At 48.2% G+C, this 13,866-nt stretch overlaps 1 protein-coding gene across 3 annotated transcripts; it reads left to right on the top strand.

Annotated features, from left to right (window-relative positions):
• Positions 1–978: 978 nt before the first annotated feature.
• On the top strand, positions 979–12,547 carry INHBC (inhibin subunit beta C). Of its 3 annotated transcripts, none has more exons than XM_025883471.2 (3): positions 979–1,444; positions 9,553–10,328; positions 11,330–11,384. In XM_025883471.2, exons 1-2 carry the CDS (start codon positions 1,132–1,134, stop codon positions 10,296–10,298), a joined length of 1,059 nt encoding a protein of 352 aa, XP_025739256.1. In that variant the 5' UTR covers positions 979–1,131; the 3' UTR covers positions 10,299–10,328; positions 11,330–11,384. The 3 variants fall into 3 exon arrangements, 2 of the variants coding, with proteins under 2 accessions (XP_025739256.1, XP_073757006.1); XM_073900905.1 differs by having other exon boundaries at positions 982–1,444; positions 9,553–10,164; positions 11,330–12,547; XR_012380826.1 differs by lacking the exon at positions 9,553–10,328 and having other exon boundaries at positions 1,308–1,444; positions 11,330–11,465.
• The last annotated feature ends 1,319 nt before the right edge of the window (positions 12,548–13,866 follow it).

Genomic DNA, 13,866 nt, shown 5'->3' with positions numbered 1-13,866 from the left:
TCCTGGGACGCCTGGGTGGCTCAATTGGTTAAGCGCCCACCTTTGGCTCAGGTCATGATCCCAGGGTCCTGGGATGGAGTCCCACATCAGGCTCCTTGCTCAGCGGGGAGCCTGCTTCTCCCTCTGCCTGCCTCTCCCCCCTGCTTGTGTTCTCTTCCCCCACACACACAAATAAATAAAATCTTAAAAATAAATAAATAAATAAATAAATAAAATAAAAACCCATCCTCCTAACTCCACCCACCATTCCTGCCAGGTAAATCCCTACTGTGGGAGCACAGGCCCTTCCCTGAAGAGCCACTGGTGAGGACCTTTGGAGAACCAGGGATTCTGAGAAATCTCAAAATCCCCTTTCCTAAATAGAAGAGTCCCCAAAGGGTGAGCAAAGCTAGCTCTCAAGCCCCTTTCCCACCTTCAGACTTTCCCCTGAGGATACAGAAGACCTGGCTAGAACACTTCCCCTCCTTTTCCTTAGCCTTCATACTGGCTAGTTTTGAGCCCAGTAGGGTGGGGATGGAGGGGGGAGCGGTGGCTAACAAAGGAGTCTGCATTATGAGCCTCAGGAAGGGAGAAAGGGGGCAGTGGGGCTTTGAGAAGTACCTGGCAAAGGAAAATGAAACTCTTGTTATCTGCATGACAATGACACAAAGTGTCCTGCCAAGGACCCCTCTTGTTTGAGAGTCACTCTTTAATGCTCTGTCTTAAAACCTCTCATCTCTCCCTTTTCCTCCAGGCTTCCCAGCAAGGCCTTTGATCTGAAGAGGAATTTCATCTCTAACCTTTGTCCCCAGGTCTGGCAGCTTCCACGGGTAACCCACTGTCTCCCAGCACTGGCCCAGGGACATATCTTTCCCCAAACTAAACAACCTCCTCTCACATCCCCCACTCTGTACTTTAACTGACTATGTGTTGGAGGCTTCTGCCAAGTTCTACCTGTAACTGGCTTCATCTCTCAAGTCAGATGTTTGGCGACTCTATCCCCTGCAACAAGGAGCCATGCCAGCTGGACACACTCCCCTTCCAGGGCCCCTGGCGGCCAGGTTGGAGGTGAGGCCGCAGCTGCTGAGATCCTGAGCCCCAGTTTTACAGCTCTGTCTCAACCGTATCACTGAAAGAGGGCCTCCCCCAGCAATGATCTCCTCATTACTGCTGGCCTTCCTATTCCTGGCTCCAGCCCCGGTGGCCATTCCCAGAGCTGACAGCCAGTGTCTGGCATGTGGAGGACCCGCCATGGACCTGGATCGTCAGCGGGAGCTGCTTCTTGACCTGGCCAAGAGAAGCATCTTGGACAAACTGCGCCTCAGCCAGCGCCCAACACTGAACCGGCCTGTGTCCAGGGCTGCTCTGAGGACTGCGATGCAGCGCTTCCGTGGGCCCCCGCAGGGGACGCTTCCGGAGGCTGACGGGGAACAGGAATATGAGATCATCAGCTTTGCTGACACAGGTGGGGTCCTGTCCTATAGATCTTCCCCCAAGGATGGAAAAGTCTCCTCCCCAGCCTAAGCCCTGACTCCCTCCCCCAAACCCTCCCAACTCTTGCTTGCCATGGCCTGTAATCTCCTAATGCCAGGCTCCCACACCTCACCCCACCCCCTGCTCCCTCTTATTTAAACTTGACCAGTGGGCAGCTGGGAAGCGGGTAGATTTCACTTCTTTTGAGACTGCCTGCCTGCATGTCCTCTGGCTCCCACAAACTTCCACAGGCTGTGGCGTGAGCTCATCCACTTCCTGGGCCTGGACCCTGAGGCTGGGAGCTAGGGTGTCTGTCCGTTCTCTGGCCCCTGTCTCCCCCAACAGCCAGATGCCTCATCTGAGTAAAAAGGGAAAAAGTAAAACACCAGGACTACAATACTCCTCCAGCCTACCCTTGCTCCCTCATCTTAATACCTTGGGTCCTCACATCAGAACAGGGTCAAAATGGGACTCAGAAAAGTAGACAAAGGATAGAAGATGGAGGAGAAGGAAGAGTTACTTCCAGAGAGGAAAAAGGAGTTGGAGAATTTAGTGAATAGCTGGAGAAACAGTCAAGAATTTGGAGACAGGACCCTAGAAACAGAACATAAAGTGATCTCTTTGGCCTCTGAGCTTCTTGCAAGCTCTTCCTTGGGTCTGGAAGGTCCTTCCCATTCCTGGCCCCTTTCCCCTGGTCAGCACCTACTCCCCTCCCCCTTCAAGACCCAGGACTTCCATCCTCAAAAAACCCACCCTGACCTGAGGGTGAGGGGCTCCCTCTCTGGTGGCTCCCCTACCCCTACCCTGAACCTGAACTCTGTGTGGAATTGCCTATTTCCAAGTTTTCTGTGAAGTCTGTCTTCCCATAAATGTCGACCCCTTGAGGTCAGGAACTGTCATTTAGTCCTCATGTTATCACCAGAAACTAGTGTATAGTAGAAATAACTAACACTTAATCATATTTACATTATTCTAAGTTTTTTACATACAATAACTCCTTAAGATCCTCGCAACAATCCAGTGAGGCAAATACTATTGTTATCTCATTTTAAAGAAACTGAAACTGTGGGGTGCCTGGGTAGCTCAGTCAGTTAAGCATCCAACTCTTGATTTTGGCTCAGGTCATGATTTCAGGGTCATGAGATTAAACCCAGAGGTTCGAGCTCGGTGGGGAGTCTGCTTGGGGATTCTCTCCCTCTGCCTCCCCACCCTCAGGTGCACACTCTCTCTCAAAATAAATAAATAAATCTTAAAAAAAAAAAGATACTGAAACTGAGGCACAAAGAGGTTTATTGGGGCACCTGGCTGCCTCAGTCGGTAGAACATGAAACTCTTTTTCTTTCTTTCTTTCTTTTTTTTTTTTTTAAGATTTTATTTATTTATTTGACAGAGAGAGACAAAGCAAGAGAGGGAACACCGGCAGGGGGAGTGAGAGAGAGAGAAGCAGGCTTCCCGCGGAGCAGGGAGCCCAAAGCGGGGCTCTAACCCAGGACCCTGGGATCATGACCTAAGCTGAAGGCAGACGCTTAACCAACTGAGCCATCCAGGCACCCCTGCCTATGATTAAGAACACAAACTGCAGCCAGAGAAGCCTGGGTTCAAATCCTTGCTCTGCTGTTTATTACTGTGTGACCTGGGTTGTTAATGGTTTTCTCATTTGTAAAGTGGGGATAATGAGAGGATAGTTGAGAGAATTAAATGAACAAATACAGGTAATGTTCTTAGAAGGTTAAGGTAGGAAAGAGCAAGAAATCAAAGACTCAGTTCCTACCCATGAGGGATGTAGTTGCCGCTTCTGGAAATACATTAATTAGAAGGTAAGGCAGAATGAAATAATGCGAGAGGAGGGCACAGAGCTTGCTAGGCCAGGGGTTATTCTTTGGGTCCTAGTGAGACAGGGAAGTCTTTCAGAAGACTGCAAATGGACTGGCGTTGTAGAATAAGTTTGGCTTCAAGGGGTAGAGAATGGTAAACAACATTCTAAACGGAGGGAAAAATGTGAATAAAAGTCTGAAGGAGTAAACTGCATTTGGAGTTGAAAAGCAGCTTGGAGTGGATGAGCACAAGGTAGACAGATGACCATGAACCATGACTCCTTTGAAAACCAAGATTCTGGGTTTTTGTTTCGTTTTTGTTTTTGTTTTTTCACTTTTGTATCCCTGACACCAGTTCGTGGCAACATTGTGGCAATCATGATGGCCACCCGCATTTAGTATGCCTGCCTCATCTCATTTGATCTTCACAACCACCCCATAAAGTAGAGTTTATTATTCCCATGGTATGAAAGCAGAAACTGACACTCAAAGAAGATCATTTACGTGGCCAAGGTCATACAGCTTGCAGGGGGCAGAATTCAAACACCGTTCTCTCTGACTTCAAAGTCTATACGCTTTCCACATATTTGCTCATCAGTGAATGAGTACAATATTCAGCTGGAGGGGGCCTGATCTGAGGTGACATTTAGAAGTGAGAATGACTGATACCTGGATTCTACCTTTTGCATTTAACATGTTAGCTTGAAGTTTTTATTCCAATTTAAGCTATCATCCATCCACACAATAGTGAAAGCAAGACCTGAGTCTGGTTCTTGCTGGAGGTAGGAAGAGAGAGCTTGGGACTCTGGGGAAACTGAGGTGGGGGTGTTCAGTGATGTCCTGGAACTGGCTCCTACTGGCTCTTGAGAACAAATTATGAACATCTCCCAACTCCGCATCCAGTGATGTCACATTAATAGTTTGAAATTGGCCGTGGTGGGAGAATTTATACCACAGAAATTGGCAAACACTACAAATTGGGATTTATTTCCCTCTGGAATCCAGTTGTTAAACATTTACCAGCACACCACTGCCTGTGACCTAAAACTACAAGTTATCTGCCTCCCACACACCGCACATAACAATGCTGACACAGGGACAGGATCACCATAATAGATACACCTGTTCAACATGGGAGACAGGGGAGTGTTGGACACAGAACAGTCACTGATCCATGAAAGTTCTGATATCCAGCCAGGCACATATCTCAGTCTACCCCAAATCCAGAATTCCCTTGGTTAGGGCTTAGTTCTGCTCCCTGGCAGGATTTTTCTCACCTCTTAAGGAGAGCCCACCAGTGCTCTCCTTGCCTTCTAGATCTACTGTCTCAGCCCTTGGCTCCACCCTCTGAGATGTCTTTCCTTTTAAATAGGAAATGACCTGTGTCTGTGGCTGAGCAGTTTTCTCAGCCTTCTTCCTGCCCAAAGAAGTTGGGGGCCCAGAGACTTCTTTTCATTTTGAATCATCTCTGTCCCTTTTAGTCCAAACTGGTGCTGCTTTCACAACTAAAATTCTCTGTAAAACCCTGTGGGCCATCTAAATAACAAATCACAGTCTATTCAATTAGACAAAAAGGCACTCAACTTTATCAAGACAGACCCATCTCTAGGTTGCAAGTCAGGGTGTTATGGGTCAATATTCCTAAGACTCTTAGAAGCCCTTTTGTCTCGTTGAGAGGATCTATAGAACATCATCTTAAATTTTTTTAGATTTTTTTTTTAATTTTTTTAGATTTTAACAAAGGTGTTAGATCTTAACAGAGGGTCTTACAGTTGACCCTTTATTAAATGTTTTGGTCTTAACTCTGAGGCCTATTTTACTGGCAATCCCCTGGATTTGATTTTTGCCCCAAGACCATTTCTTACTTTAAGAATCTTTTGCCAGGGGCGCCTGGGTGGCTCAGTTGGTTAAGCAACTGCCTTCGGCTCAGGTCATGATCCTGGAGTCCCGGGATCGAGTCCCACATCGGGCTCCCTGCTCAGCAGGGGGTCTGCTTCTCCCTCTGACCCTCTTCCCTCTCGTGTTCTCTATCTCTCATTCTCTCTCTCTCGAATAAATAAATAAAATCTTAAAAAAAAAAAAGAATCTTTTGCCAGACAAAGGTGAGGAATGAAAAAATATTTTATCGTTCAATCTAGCAGGTCCTGTTGGAAATATTTTCTCTAAATTCTTTTTTTTAAGATTTTATTTTTATTTTATTCATGAGGAACAGAGAGAGCGAGAGAAGCATGGGGGAAGCAGGCCTCCCGCAGAGCAGGGAGCCCAAGGTGGGACTTGATCCCAGGACCCTGGGATCACGACCCGAGCCAAAGGCAGACACTTAACTGACTGAGCCACCCAGGCATCCCTATTTTCTCTAAATTCTGCTTGAAAATTGAACAGTTCCTTTTTTAGTTCATCTCACTCCTGAAATGCCTTATCATAGGCAGCTAAAATAAGCCAACTGGCACTTTCAGCATTCTGCCTGGAAATATCTTTAGCTAAATTCACAACTTTGTTAGATACCATTTCTAGCTTCCAAGTTACCACAGATGATAGCCAATACATAACACAGGTTCCCCTTTCTCCAGCTTCCGAGAGCAATTTCCTCACTGCTCTTCATACCTTCACTAACAGTCGCCTCACCATTCTTCCAACCTCTGCCTGCCACCCAGTCCCAAGGCCAAGGATACATGTTTTAGGTCTTTGTTACAGAGCACCTTACCTCTGTTACTAATTTCTGTTTCAGTTACCTATTAATATAACTAATCAGCACAAACATAGAGGCTTAAAACAAGAAAATTGGTGATTTTTGTGCTTTGACTAGACTTACCTGGACAGTTCTTTATCTCCATCTGAGGAGTAGCTGAGGGCACGGAGGCAACTGCATTCAGTCAGGAGCTTAGGGGCTGGACCATCCAAGATGGTCTCTGATCCTCAAAGTCTGAGCTCTCCACATGGCGTCTCATCATTCAATAGCCTAGCCCAAGTTTCTTTATTTTTTTTTAAAGATTTTATTCATTTATTCATGAGAGACACAGAGAGAGAGAGAGCGAGAGAGAGGCAGAGGGAGAAGCAGGCTCCCAAGGAGCAGGGAGCCCGATGCGGGACTCGATCCCAGGACTCCGGGACCATGACCTGAGCCGAAGGCAGACGCTCAACCATCTGAGCCACCCAGGCGCCCAGCCCAAGTTTCTTTAAAATAAAGCATGCTGGCTATCTTCCAAAAGGGCAAAGCATCATTGTGTAAGTACTTAACAAGTTTCTGCTTGCACTCTGCATGCCTGTGTCTCATTGGCCAAGTCAAGCCACACAGCCATGCCTGGACAATATGGAAAGTGACTGCACAGAACCATGAATATTGGGAGGTGTTGTTCACTGGGGGCCAACAATGTAATAGTATACCACAGCCCCTGCTGGTTATGTGTCTGTCTGCCATAACTAAGGTAACTTAAGAGGTTCTAGTGTTAGGGGCGCCAGGGTGGCACAGTTGGTTAAGCGTCTGACTCTTGGTTTTGGCTAAGGTTGTAATCTCAAGGTCATGAGATCAAGCCCTGCATCTGGTTCCATGCTCAGCATGGAGTCTGCTTGGGAGTTTCTCTCCCTCTCCCTCTGCCCCTCCTGCTTGTACCCTGTCTCTCTCCTTCTCTCTCTCTCTCTCTCTCTCTCTCTCTCTCTCTAAAATAAATAAGTAAATCTTTAAGAGAGAGAGAGATTCTAATGGTGGGGTGCTTAGTGACATAGCAAGATTAGTTGTGCCAATCAGGCTTTTCATCTAAGATTTGGGAATTGGAACACTGGAAGATCGTATCACTTTAGTTTGGAGGAGCCGATAAAAGATTCTGTAGAATCAGGAGCTGGGGCCACCATTTTAGGACCTAAGGAAACTGACAAAGAAGCGGAAGAAGTAGATCCACAGAAAGAAGAATGGAATAGACTTACTTAGAGAGACCAAAAATGAGAGACGTCATGTTGACTTTGAGAGCTGTCAAGAGCAGCCTTATTCCTGACTTTCCAATTCACATGAAGCCTAGTTGAACTTTATGTTCATTCAACAATTGTTTATTGAGCTTATTATGTACTAGGTACTAGAGAGAGTGGTAGACTATACAGGCATAATCTACATTCATGGAGTTTACATTCTAGATGGAGGGGCAGGGGAGAGGAGAGGAGGGGAGGAGAAGTACATAGTAAACAAATGAATGAAAAAACAAGATGACTACGGAGAGTGATAGTAGCTATAAAGACAGTTAAGCAGGACGAGGTATTAGATGGAGGTAGACTTGAAGGCTGCTTTAGATAGGTTAGTCAGAGAAACCTCTACAAGAAGGAGATGTTTGAGATGAATGCCAAAAAGAAGCCAGTCAATCAAAGATCTTGGAAAGACATTTCAGAGAGGGGGAAGTACAAGTGCAAAGGCCATGAGGTGAGTCCACGTTTAGTGAGTTCAAGGAACAGAAAAGAGCCAGTATACGTAAAATATAGTCATTAAGTGGCAGAATACCTAATCATACAAGTTTTCTATGTTAAAGGGTTTAGATTTTATTCAAATAGCAATGGGAAGCCTCTGAAGGATCTTAAGTTGAAGTGATTAAGCTGATCAGATTTATGTAATAAAATGCACTCTGGCTGATATATAGAGAATGGCTTGGGGGACAGGAGTGGACCACTTGAGAAGCTATTGCTATAATTCGAGAAAAAGATGACTGTGGGTTGAACGAATATATAGTAGAGGAGATGGGGATAAGTGAAATTATTTTATGAATTGGAGGTAGGGTTGGCAGATCTTGCAGATAATTTTATTTTCTTATTTTTTTAAGATTTTATTTATTTATTTTGAGAAAGTGTACACAAGTGGAGGGGAGGGGCAGAGGCAGAGGGAGAGGAGGAATCTCAAGCAGACTCCATGCTGAGCACGGAGCCCAATGTAGGGCTCCATCTCACGACCCTGAGGTCATAACCTGAGCTGAAATCAAAAGTCAGATGCTTAACCAACTGAGCCACCCAGGCGCCCCAAATCTTGCAGATAATTTTAAAGTAGAGGGTGGGGGTAATCAAGGTTTTGGCTTAAGCAATGCATTTATAGGGAATTAGGTTGGAGAAGGAATAGGTTTGGGTTGTGGGGGATAAATCTAGAAGTTATCTTTGAACCTGAAAAGTTTGAGATATCACTAGATATCCAAATAGATTATCAGATCAGCAGCTGGAAATACAAGCCTGAGGATCAGGGAGAGGTCAGGGCCAGGGATATGTATTTGGGAGTCATCAGCATACAGATGGAATAGAAAGCCATGGGAATTGGTGAGATCCTTCTGGAAAAGAATATATAGAGAGAAAAGAAGGGAGCTCAGGACCTTCAACATAAAGAGGTCAGACAGAGGAAGAGGAGCTGTCAGCAAGAGACCAAGATAAAGTGGCCAGAGTCACCAAAGCCAAGAGAAAGAAGTATTTCAAGAAGGAGGGAGTGATTAAGTGTGTTAAACACTGCTTAAGGGTCAAGTAAGATGATGTAAAGAGACGAAACCATTGGATTGGGAAATATGGAAAGGGTCGGGGATCCTGACCAGAGCAGTTGTAGGGGAGTGGAAGGAATAGAAACCCAATTAAGGTGTTTCAGTAGGGGCAGGGCAGAGATGAAGAGAGAAAATAGGACAAGAGTAATAGTGACAGGGAGACATACATAGACAGAACCATTGGGGTGAGAGACTGGATATGGGGAATGAAGGGATACTCATAGGGTTTCTAGAGGTGATAAGGAGGGTAGTGGTGCCCCCAATTTTAAGAACAGAAAGAGGGGGTAAATAGGAAGGAAAAGAATGATTTCCACTTGGGAAAAAATTGATTTTAATGTGCCAGCAGGACATTCATGTGACAAAATTAAGCAGTTAGAAATTTAAACCTGAACCTTGTTGATTCCCAAATCTATACATCCAGTCCAGAGGTGCAAAATGGTCTGGACTAGACCTCCAGATTTGGGAATCACCACCATAAAAATTGTGTTGGCTGACCATGAGTGTGTGTAAGAACTCCTTTCAGTGTAGAATAAAAGGAAATGGAGGTCAAAGACAAACTTTGGAGAACTCTTGCATTGAATGGATGGTGGGAGAAAGAAAACCCAGCAAAGAAAATCAAGGAAGAATCATAAGAGTTGTGTCATAGAAGCCAAGAAAGAAAAGATTTTCAAGAAAGAACGGGTGGCCAACAGTGCCGAGTGCTGCCGAGAGTTCAAGTATGCCGAGAATAACGAGGTAGCTGGTAGAATTCATACTCAGAAGGCCATGGTGACTGGGGCTTCTTGTGTCCACAGGCCTCTCCAACATCAACCAGACTCGTCTTGATTTCCACTTCTCCTCTGATAGAACTGCTAGTGGCATGGAGATCCAGCAGGCCAGCCTCATGTTCTTTGTACAGATCCCTCCCAATACCACCTGGACTTTGAAGCTGAGGATCCTTGTGCTAAGCTCACATGACACCAACCTCACCTTGGCCACTCAGCACCTGCTGGAGGTGGCCAAGAGTGGCTGGCACCAGCTCTTCCTGGGGCCGGAAGCTCAGGCTGCCTGCAGCCAAGGGCACCTGACCCTGGAACTGGTACCTGAAGGCCAAGGAGCCCGGAACTTGATCATACTGGGTGGGGCTGCCCATAGGCCTTTTGTGGCAGCCAAGGTGAAAGTTGGGGGCAAGCACCGGGTTCACCGGCGAGGCATCAACTGCCAGGATGGGTCCAGGATGTGCTGTCGACAAGAGTTCTTTGTGGACTTCCGTGAGATTGGCTGGCACGACTGGATCATACAGCCTGAGGGCTATGCAATGAACTTCTGCACAGGGCAGTGCCCAATCCATGTGGCAGGCATGCCTGGCCTTGCTGCCTCCTTCCACACTGCGGTGCTCAACCTTCTCAAGGCCAACACAGCTGCAGGTACTGCGGGAGGGGGCTCATGCTGTGTGCCCACGGCCCGGCGCCCCCTCTCTCTGCTCTACTACGACAGGGACAGCAACATTGTCAAGACTGACATACCTGACATGGTGGTCGAGGCCTGTGGGTGTAGTTAGTCCATGTGTGGATGGGCAGCCCAACGCGGGGTAGGCAAACATGCCTTCACAGTGGTACCCTTCCTTGAGAGGAGGGAATGACTCCATTACTGCCTCTGTCCAGAAGGAGGGAATGACTCCATTACTGTCTCTGTCCAGAAGGAGGGCTCCTTCCTGAGCAACCTATGGAAATTATCCCAACTGTGGCTTGAGGAGATCTTCATCTAAGGAGAGTCACTGTACCATCTTCACGACCACCAGTCTCTCTCCTAGGGCATAGTCTATCCAGCAAGCCTCACAGGCTCAACTGCCACCCAGGGACTCTGATCCACCTGCAGCCATGAGCAGTGCCATCTAGTTCCCAGGCAAAGCCACCCATAGCCCACCCTTAATCCATCCCATAACCCACTGTACTTCCCCACTCTTCCCACTTGATGGCCGTCCCTCTAGGTTGAGTTGACCCAGCCCCTTCCTCTGATTTTCTGGATTACCAGAGAGCCCCTTCCTTGGATTCACTGGAGATTAGATCACGGCTGTCCAAAGTTACTCTCGTCTGTATGTTGAGCCCCTTTCTTATTTGTGCTGGTGGACGGCTAAGGTTCTCTTGGCACACCCTCATCCATTCTTTGTCCTTCTGTGCCCTGTTCTCCCCCCTTAAGGGCTGACCCACCTGAGCTCCTTTGGCCCCTGGCTTCCTGCTGAATTTGGCTAAGGGCTGACACAGGCAGGAGATCAAAGGATAGGAGGAGACAGAGGTCAGGGTATTTCTTATTCCTGTTCCCTCTGCCTAGGTGCCATGTGTCTATGTGACTGTGGTCTGTCCCTACAGCTCCTATCTGGCTCCCCCCTGGTCCCAGTTCTTCCTAGGTTCTGACATCACTGCTTCTGCACTAGGGGTTGTGAGGGCTTTCCACTCTTGCTAGTCCCTGGGGACCTCAACATCCCTCCTTGGTTCCCTTAACCCTGCCTACACCTCCATAAATAAGGTCTTCATTAAGTCTTCTTGGTGATGCAAACACAGACAACTGAATGGTTCTTTTGTCTCTTGCCAGGACCCTGGCTGACACCGAGGATGACACAGAGTCTACCTGCCTGGCCCACTTCTGCTCTCTCTCACACAGGCTCCTCGGGGCTGAGCTACTGTGTCTATCCCATACTTCGTGCCTCTTCCTTTCCTAGGCTTCCTCCTCTTCTTTCTTAGGCCTCCTCCTCCCCCCCCCCCCAGAACCATCTTTGCTGGTCTCAGAGCTAATAAAGACTTAGGTTTTATCTGTTCTTATCCTCCCTCCATACTCACTCCAAGAGATGAGACAGATCATTGCTCAGTCAGCAAGTAGGCTGACATCCTGGGAGCACACATGTAGGGGGAAGCAGAGGCATGGCTCAGAGCTGGCGGCCTTCCCTCACTGACCCCCAGGGCTCCATCCAGGAGACCTGCCTGGAAGCTGGAACTGGCCAAGGGCCACTTGCATGGGACAGGGAGAAGGGAAAGAAGGAATGGAATGAGGAGGGGAGGCATTTTCTCTGAGACTGTGTCCTCTCTAGACCTTTGCCCTTCTTTTCCCATCATCCCCTCCCTTTGGTTAGACAGCCCTGAACCGTGGGGTCGATATTGTCTGCAGCCCAAGGCCGAGTTTGCGCAAAACTCACGTGTCCTTTGGGTAACGTGATGTCTGTGTTTGCTCAACGTATAACCCCCTCCTCCCAGGGTCTGAGGTCCCTGGAAGAGGAACCCCAGAGGAGAAAGTCTGAAAGGGATCTCCTTAGGAGACCTGCAGATCTGAGCTGTGGGGCTTCCTGAGCAACCCACAGAAGTCATGCCACTTTTGCCTTGAGGAGATCTTCATCTAAGGAGAACATCTAAGGAAGTCTTATGTGCCCCTTCCTTCCCCTTCCACAGTGTCTCCCCTCCCTATAAGCCACCCTCCCCTAGATCTGACCTCTCTCCCTCCAACTCCAGCTTCAGTCCCCAGGGCCAAGACTAAGGTGAGGTGAAGTAAGGCAGTCACTTTGGGGGCAGAATTGTAAAGGGTTGCCAAGAAATTCATCCATTGAAGTTGATAAAGCAGCCCATTCCCTGGAAAGCTGGTCAGTGCGAAGCCAATGCAATGTTTTTAAAACAGCAAAATGAATGCAAAAAAAATCCATGATGAACAAAACAACAAATTTTCAAATAAATACAGACTCGGTATTAACTCCCTTTCTTTTTGGCTCTGCTTTTGTTAAAAGGGGAAAGAGAGGGTCTGTCTTCTTCCAAACCTTTGCTTCCAGATCCTCTTGGCCCCTAACTCTAGACTGTGTCAGGCTTTTCTCATGCGGGCAAGATAATCACTTGGGCTTCTTCTCCTTTCTTACCCGCCCCCAAGCCTGTCCCTTCCCCCCAGCACCCAACCAGGTTGGTGGTAGGGCGGGCCTGTGAGGCAGATGGCTGGGGTATTTATAACCTGGGAGCACTTCTTGGGGAAAGTGACTAAGATGCTAAGAACATATTTATAGCTGGGTTCTGACGTAAGTGTCAGTGAGGAGGTAGGGCCAGGCCAGGCACAGCAGCAAGAGGGTAGGAAGAGCTGAAAATTGGGGACACCTGATAGAGGGTAGGGGAGAAGAGGGGTCAGCGACTCCTGCAGCTGCTTGGTGCTGCTTCTCTTGACTCTGTCTCCTGGCCCCGACGGGTAAACCCTCTGAGACACCACCATGGGCAGAAACTTCTTTGCAGTTCGATGTTCCAGACCCCAGGGGTAGAGGGCTGTCACTCACCAGCCTCAACCAACAGAGAGAGAGGTTGCTCAGAGTAGGGGAAGAGAACTGGACAGAGGGGCTTGAATACGTTTCCGCCCAGGGAGAAACGTAGGAAGGACAGAAGGGTCTAAAAGTCTCCTTGTCCCTTCTCTACCCACCCCCCCACCGCCACACAGTGCCCTGAGTTTCTAGGAAGAGCCTGGCACCCATCATCAGGCTCCATTGGCACGTGGCAATGCGACAAAGTCTAAAACCAAAGGTAGCAGGGATATGGGGCCTGAAGACAGCTTCTGCTCTCTGGTAGTGGCGAGAGGGGAGAGCACGGGGACCGGCTTCTGTGTTTTCTGTAGGAGAGGCGGGGTCCCCAGAGTGAGAGGTTGGAAAGCGCTCTGCCTCTCCCCACTCCTCAGAGCAGCCCATTCCCTGGGAAGCTGGTCGGCCCTGAGCCCCCTGCCGTCCAGTGGCACTACACTGCCACATGGTGGACACTGGGGGTACTGAGGTCCAGCCCCAAAGCACCACTTTCTCCCCCTGGTGCCAGACCTAGTAGCCTCTTGACAGTCCCCGCTGGCTACATAGGTGGGAGGTTAATAAAACAGAGCCGGGGCACATTTCCAAATCACACTCACTTCCTTCTAGCTTCTTGAAGCAACTGGGGCATAAGGAGAAAGGCTAACATGAAGTCTACCCTTATAAGTTCGAGGTGGAGGGGCCATGGCTCTCCCATTCAGTCAGCAAGGAAGTGTGGTAAGGAGGGCTGGGATGGGAACCAAGGTCACTGCACTCATCTTGCTTTGCTCTTCAAGGTCCTTAGACCTCCCATTTCCTGCCCCCTTTCACAGAGGCCTCG

This window comes from Callorhinus ursinus, unplaced genomic scaffold (assembly GCF_003265705.2).
Source record: "Callorhinus ursinus isolate GAN/ISIS: 27379988/994484 unplaced genomic scaffold, GSC_fseal_2.0 scaffold14, whole genome shotgun sequence".
Taxonomy (NCBI): domain Eukaryota; kingdom Metazoa; phylum Chordata; class Mammalia; order Carnivora; family Otariidae; genus Callorhinus; species Callorhinus ursinus.
The sequence above is the reverse complement of the archived record's forward strand: the minus strand, read 5'-3'. Positions and strand labels throughout refer to the sequence as shown.

Bases quoted from the DNA above. Each gene is read 5' to 3' on its own strand.
- INHBC (XM_073900905.1), top strand. From the start codon at position 1,132: ATGATCTCCTCATTACTGCTGGCCTTCCTATTCCTGGCTCCAGCCCCG. The intron at 1,445-9,552 runs GTGGGGTCCTGT...TTGTGTCCACAG, and splicing joins CATCAGCTTTGCTGACACAG to GCCTCTCCAACATCAACCAG. The intron at 10,165-11,329 runs GTACTGCGGGAG...GTCTCTTGCCAG, and splicing joins CAAGGCCAACACAGCTGCAG to GACCCTGGCTGACACCGAGG.